Source organism: Podarcis liolepis (genome assembly GCF_965112155.1).
Source record: "Podarcis liolepis genome assembly, chromosome: 7".
NCBI lineage: Eukaryota > Metazoa > Chordata > Lepidosauria > Squamata > Lacertidae > Podarcis > Podarcis liolepis.
The window spans coordinates 41,941,069-41,948,632 of NC_139561.1; the positions used below are offsets into that span (position 1 = coordinate 41,941,069).

Here is a 7,564-nt window from a genome sequence, read left to right on the forward strand (position 1 = left end):
CCTGCTGATTACAATCTGTGGCACACTGCATGTTGACGTGTCAAGCAGCGGTCCTGCCTTTCAGCATGCACTCAAAAAAACACAGAATCGGTTTTTTGCCAGGCCATTTCTGCTGCCGTGGTTTGACAACTCCAAGCACTAAGTGCTTATTAAATATGCATCAGCACACTAGATGCTTCCAGAGTTGCTGGATGACATAAGATGCATTTGGTATTTCAGCAGCCAGAATCCCCCAGAGATATTTTTTTAAAAGATTATCATCAAGAGATGGTCACAAAGTCCTCTTTTTTTTAATTTCAACTTTTAATCTTGCTGTGTAGATTTTACATCTAAAAATATACCAAGAGGGACAATTTATGCTTCCTTGGACCCTAGAACAAAGCAGAATAAACTTGTCAAGCAAACCAAACATTTATTAAAGGTTTCTCTTTGAATAGAGGGGTCTTTTCTTCCCCATACACAGAAGCAGCGAGGTCACATGGAGATGAAGGAATGGTTTCAACATTTCAAGCCAGAACAGGAGTGGCGATCCCTGGAGTGCATTTATTTTTTCCATTCATTCTTTTCGTAGTCCCACTTGTTCGAGAAGCCGTCAATTGGGTTCACTCTCATATCTAACATTCTTTTGGTCTGCATGGCCTTCCACTCATCTGTGAAAGTGCGAGGGATTGGCCCAAAAACTGTAAATTGAAAAGCAAATTACAATAAGATCATGACATCTCCAATTTGTCAACAGTAAGAAGTACATTCCATCCAAGCTTTCCAAAAGCCTAGAAACAATAGAACTTATTTGCTTCCCAAAAGGATGCAGAGATGAAAGCCCACTCCACAGTTAACTCAAACTCAGAGCAGGGGTTTCAAGTGCGTCTGTCACTGTTTTGTGGAACAGCATCCTAGAGATACGACAGGCACCCTTCATTTGTATTTTCTGCAAATAACTGAATAATTTAGTTTCAACAAGCTTTTTCCGGCAGGATGTTTTTAAGTCTCTCTTCGGCTTTTCTGTTCTTTTCTCTCTTTTTTGGTACTGTTTTGAAAACTACTTTAGTTGTTTTTATTGTAAGTTTGTAAATTGTTTTGTGGCTTATGTGAAAGGAGATTCATAATCATAAATAAAAAGTATCTGCACGTCTGATGACTGCAAGTCATTTAGAGACTTTATATTTTAGCATCCAACTACTGCTATCTGAGACACAACGCTCTGTGTGAGTCAAAAGCTTGATGCTCTCTCAGCATTATCTGGCCCAGGTACATTTGAAAGCCACCTCTGCTCTGCCTTCAGAACTAAAACATGAAAACATCTCACAAACATCGTCCGGCCAGATAATAAATAATAATAATTTTTTATTTATACCCTGCCCTTCCTGGTTTAAAAACCGGCTCAGGGCGGCTAACAGCAAATATAAAACACTGATTAAAATGTATTAAAACAGCATAAAATACAACATAAATGCAGCATCAATATCAATAAAATTCTAAAATTCAGGGGTCATGGGGGGGTGGAACCCCCAGCCAGTAGACATTAAATGATCACCAGGGCTAACTAAGTTGGTCCTACTAGGGCCAGCAAGGAGACCAAGGAAGAGCTTAATTGTGGGGCCCCAGAAGGGTTTCTTCATAGAAAAGGAAAGGGAAAAGGGAATAAGGGATCAGGCTAATTCAAATTGAAGGCCAGGTGGAATAGCACTGTCTTGCAGGGCCCTAGTCTCATGGGACAGAGCACTCCACCAGGTCGGAGTCGTCACTGAAAAAGCCCTGGCCCTGGGGGAGGATAGTCAAATCTAGTATTATGTTAACAGATATTTGTTCCCAGTTCACACTGAATTTACTGCATGGCAGCTGAGGTCCACCCAAGGCCTTTTGCTGCCCAAAGCAAAGGGCAAGATGTAGTGGAGGCTGCTGCCTATTGGAACCAACACTAGGTGGAGCCAGAGGTAATGACAGGTAGGCCACCCCTCAATTTGTTCTAAGAAAGCAGGCGAACTAAGGTTGGTTGGGCTGTGCCCCATTCACCCTAAGGGTCCTGCTTCCACTGACCATATGGCACTCGCTCACTCACCCCCATTCCAAGTACCAAAGCTAACTAGACTAGCCACTGAATCTTACTTCCAACACTGGCAATGGAGCAGTGTCCTCCACACCTCAGGGAAGCAGCCTAGCTTCAAAGGCATAGGACAGGTTGTGTGGCACTCATGGCTCTCTCCTCCAACAGAGGCAGTGGCTGGTGGATCCAGAAGCAACAGGCAGAGAGATACCATTACTGCCCCCCTCAGTATCTGCTGCCTGAGGAAGTTACCTCTTTGGCCATTGATAGGGCTGGCCCCAGTAGCAACTAGTGAAGACTGCACACAACAAACAGAAAGGAATTACTTTCTGTAAATTCAATCACTGACACACCTGTCAGAATGGCAGGAGCAAATGCAGCTTGCTCCTTTGCCCTGCCTTAGCCAGGAGTGTACTGATTATTTTGACAACACAGATTGAGGCAAAAAACAGTTGAAGGTAATCCTACTTGGAGAATTAGTCTGATGCAGTACCATGCCTGTCTTCTAAAAACCGACTTTTACTTAATCACTAATGTAATGTTATTTTGTTTACTGAACTTATAATCCATCCTTCCTCCCAAAGGAAGGAAATTGTAGGCTAGCCCTGGGTGTAAAAAGTATGAAAACTTACAGAAATGTTAATGAATTGTGCACAGTACCAAGTAGTTACTCTAATTCATTTACAGTGGTACCTTGATTTATGAACTTAATCCGTTCCAGAAGTTCATTCTCAAATCAAAGTGTTCTTAAACCAAGTCGTGCTTTCCCATAGCAGCACAGGGCTCAATTTACAAATGGAACACACTCAACCGGAAGTGAAACATGTTCTGCTTCCAAGGCAAAGTTCACAAACCAAAACACCTACTTCCGGGTTTGTAGCATTCTTAATCCATGTTGTTCATAAACTAAGCTGTTCTTAAACCAAGATACCACTGTATTTGTTTTAGAGTCAGTTTCACTGTTTAAGATATTACCAAAAAAAACCTTGTAATTATATCATCATTAGGCTTGATGTTTAAATATTCTGCTGTTCTAAAAATTTGTGCTATGTAATACCTGACTATTATTTGATCAAATCTTTTTTTCTGAACAGTCAGGTGCCTAACTCTTAATGGCAAATCAGATAGTCTCCAAGTAATTAAGGCAAGAAAGCTTAACAACTGTTTCGATCTATTGTTGCTTGAGATGGCAATAATTTATGTAGCTGAAATGCGAGCAGCTAAGCTAACGACTTTTGTGAAGTTATACACACCCCATCTTTTAAAAGGAAGTCTGGAAAATAAGCCATCTGGGGCACTCTTGCCCCTATAAGCTTATGGGAGCTGGGGATCAGCTACAGATCTACCTGAAGATAGACAGACACCTGAGATTTGCCTGTCCCTATTATGACAAAGATGAACACAATGTGTTTTTCTGCCCAGGGCCTCCCATATCCTGCTACAGATCCAAAGCCAAGAACCTGTGGCATGAAAAAGAGTGAGTAGCCCCATACGCTGTTGTGTTGGCTATTAAGCTGCCTCAAGTACAGCCATCATATTATTAAAAAAAAGACAACTCTGAATTGCCAAAGCAGCTTCCCAAGAGAATACATGGATTTAGGTACTTTAAATTGCCAGAGCATAGCAATGATGCTCTTCAATGACTTAAAAGAGCCATATGTTGGCGCAAATACACCTGCAAGTGTAACTGCTTAGTTCTTCTATATTACCCAGTGCACATGCACACACACCTCTCTCCTTACTCTTGGGATCATAAGACATACACTTCTCACTTGAGACACCTTGCTACCTTAATGGTTAAGATGCTCCTTAAATGCCAACTACTTACCATACATTCTTTGCCAAATGACAACAAAAGCAGTGAGGCCTATAAAGAAGAGTGTCCCACCGAGAATAGTCTTCCATTCAGATGACCCCTTGTTCATTTCAGCAAAGGTCTCATTGAACTTGATGCGGTACACTGAAAGGTGGGGAGAAGAGAGGGTGCAATTGAGATGCTGAAGCTTAAAGTTAGCCAAGTCACCTTTGCCTGCCACCCTGCTTTCCCCTGTTCCAACACAGCCCACTGTAACCATAAATACTTACATGCAACCTTCTCAGCAGAAGAAAGGGCAGTCCATGATGCCTTCTCTTTCTCCTTCAGGGCCTTCTGCTCTGAAGAGAGACTTTTTGTAAACTGAACTTCAGGCAATGGAACATCCCGACGATCAGTGTAAGCTGGCAGGCTGAAATCTTCCGTTTTTGCAATACCTGTTTGGCAGGGAAAATAAGAGAAGTCTCGCACAGATACAATCCCAGGAAGCTTGGAATGGCATAAACCAAACAAAGGTATCAGAGCAGAAGGGCACACACTAAAATTTGCACTGGGCAGTTTCATCTTTTAATTTCTCTTAAGAAAGGCAGAGACTTTAAATACAATGGATTTTTAGAGAGCCAGTGTGGTATAGTGGTTAAGAGCGGTAGATTCGTAATCTAGGGAACTGGATTCGCGTCTCCGCTCCTCCACATGCAGCTGCTGGGTGACCTTGGGCTAGTCACCTTTCTCTGAAGTCTCTCAGCCCCACTCACCCCACAGAGTGTTTGTTGTGGGGGAGGAAGGGAAAGGAGAATGTTAGCCGCATTGAGACTCCTTCGGGTAGTGATAAAGCGGGATATCAAATCCAAACTCCTCCTCCTCCTTCACACATGAGGACCCACAAGAAAAATAAGTTAGTTCTGGAAGCATTATGTCATTATGATGAAATAGATGGGGGGCAGGGAACCTGTGGCCCTCCAGGTGTTACTGGACTACAACTCTCATAATCCCTGACCATTGCCCATGATGGGGTTGTTGGGTTCTATTTCATATCAAGGTCACAGGTTCCTCATTCATGGATCAGACGATAGGCTGTAATAGGGCATGTGGCAGATTTAAAGCCATTCAGCTTTTCTCACTTGTATGGGAAAGTCACTATTTGTCACTCTAATCTATTTTAAAGGAGCTGTTGTGATAATATACGGTGAAATGTACTAAACGTATGTGAACAGTTTTAGGATAATTAAGCTAAGATGACAGCCAGGATGGGGTAGTGGTTAAGAGTGTTGGATTAGGATCAGGGAGACCCAGGCTTACATTCCCACACAGCCATGACAGCCCACTGGATAGTCTTGGGCCAGTCAATGTCACAGGATTATTGTAAAGATAAAACAGGTAAGGGGAAGACCGTTGTATGGCACCTTAAGCTCCTTCAAAGAGAGGTAGGGTAAAAATGTAATAATAAGCCATCATTTTACCATGCCCATGGGCTCTCACACAGACTGAAGTGGAAATGGCCCGCTTGCCAAGAAGACTAAATGCCCGAGAAGCCAACATCCTGAAAGAGAAAAAGGTACAACGTTATATATCAGACTGAATCAAAAAAATACAATTTTCCTTCTGTGTTACAAGTACCATTGGCAGTTTCTTGCAAAACACTGTCCACATGTCATTTCTTGCAGCATTGTCTTTCTTGCAAAATACAGTGCTGGAATCTCACAACTCTAATGACCATGCAGCAAACCAAAATGTAGCCTACTGAGTAACATTTGGAGAAGATGCAGACTTAGGTTTTAAGGGCATAAGAATAGAAGGCACCAACAAGCAACAGACTCCCATCTCCTCTCACAAGAAAGGACTACCAACAGTTTCTGCATTCTACTAATCAACCTCTGACAAACAAAGAGCTGGAAGGGAAAATCTTCTACCCACAGGTGACACCAAAAAATCGGGGGAAGGGTGGTTACAGCTACAGAGTTAAAACTGAATGTAAGCTTCTGCACCGCATCCTCCTTTTTAATACAATCTGGGACAACAGATACCTGGGATTTTCCATGCTCTGCTTTCAATATGTTTGCAGCAATTGCATATATACATTGCAAGAAGGGCAATAGGCATCCCACACATTTAATGGATAAACAGGCATAGGACTGCAGCCCAGTGTGTCTTCCCAACAGGTTGTCAAGTAGCCTGAAGGGGAAATGCAACTCTGTTCCAATTCATCTAACAAATAAATCACAATGATCTTGGTATCATCAATATCAGAAGCATGGAGGTGGTGATACAAGAGAGCATTTTCTGTGGTTGCTCCCATATTGTGGAATTCTCCCCCAACAGAAGATAGATTGGCTCCTTCCTTGGTATCATTCTTCTAGCAGGCTAAGACCTTCCTATTCAGACAGGTCATTGAAAACTAGGTGCAGACAATGATGACCACTTGGCTGCTATAAGGGCAATTGTTATTTCAATGCTGTTTTAAATTTGTTGTATTTAAGTTTGTTAACTATTGTTTTTAATTAGTTTGCTTTTGTTTCTTTGTATTTTGTAAGGATGTTTTTAATATGTTGTGAGCCGCCTTGAGTCCCAATTTGGGAGAAAGGTAGGATATAAATACTTTAAATAATAGTAATAAAACTTTTCATGCCATAGAGAAGCATTACCACTTGTTAATTACTGTTATTAACAGGTTATGGGATATCTCCAGAGTTGACAGCCCAACTTCCCAAAAGGAAGGAACCCAAAATGTTTGTAACAACATTTTGTTACTTTCCAGAGTAGGGGTGGGGAACATGCAGCCCTCCAGTTGTTATGGGAAGACAACTCCATCTGCTCCAGCCTGCATGGCCAGTAGTCAGGGATAACAGGAGTTGCAGTTAAGCAGCATCTAGCTGGCCACAAGCACCCCACTCCTGTTCAACCCTGAACATATATACTCAGATGTAAGCCCCACTGTACTCAACAGGCTAGTGGACAGAGAAGCTTTCAGCACTGATTACTTCCACAAATAAGGCTCCATAATGCAGGATTTAGACACATGCATAAGGCTGGGCTATTAAGTCTTACTAACTTCAGCAGGGCTTACATTCAGGGTATAGGTGTAAACAATGGCACTTTTACTTTCCTGCATCCTGTGCATGAGGCGGGGCTAAAATGTTTCTGAATGTTTACCTGGGAGCAAGCCCCATTCAGATCGGCGGGGCTTATCTCTGAATAAGGGTTGGTCCATTAAACCCCAATGGGTGAAATGGGGCTTACTCCCAGGTAAGCGTGCAAAGGGAGACATGTCTGCCTGCCCCTTCGTCTCTCCTAGGGCAACTACCAGCATCTTTTCCATTCTCCATCACCAACCCCAATCAGGATACCCCATTCAACCGGGAAACCCCAATTAGGCAGGATGCCTTCCTTCTCCCCCTCCTCCCCGCAACTCCCCACTCCCGCCACAGGCCCTCCCCCTCACTCTTCTCCGTGGAGGCGGAGCCCCTCCCTCACCTGCCACCACAAACCCGAGGCAGCTCGTGTCCTCTAAACCCCGGAGAATGAGGACGGAAAGAGGGAAGGAGAGGGAAGCGGAAACGCAAGGCAGCATGGGATAGCGACGGAGCAAGCCGCCAAAAGGGCGGAAGTCCCTCCTCCCAGGCGGTGCCTAAAGCCTTCTGCCGCGAAGCATGACGGGATACGACGAAAGACATAGATATAGGAAAATGTAAAGTAACCAGGTATCGTTT

General features: G+C 43.2%; 1 protein-coding gene across 1 annotated transcript; it reads right to left on the reverse strand.

Annotated features, from left to right (window-relative positions):
- Positions 1–392: 392 nt before the first annotated feature.
- Positions 393–7,483, reverse strand: COX4I1 (cytochrome c oxidase subunit 4I1). The gene is made up of 5 exons (XM_083513857.1): positions 7,329–7,483; positions 5,318–5,397; positions 4,130–4,294; positions 3,873–4,004; positions 393–680 (listed from the first exon to the last, which is right to left on the reverse strand). The coding sequence occupies exons 2-5, from the start codon at positions 5,394–5,396 to the stop codon at positions 544–546; spliced, it is 513 nt and encodes a 170-aa protein (XP_083369983.1). The 5' UTR covers position 5,397; positions 7,329–7,483; the 3' UTR covers positions 393–543.
- Between the last annotated feature and the right edge of the window lie 81 nt (positions 7,484–7,564).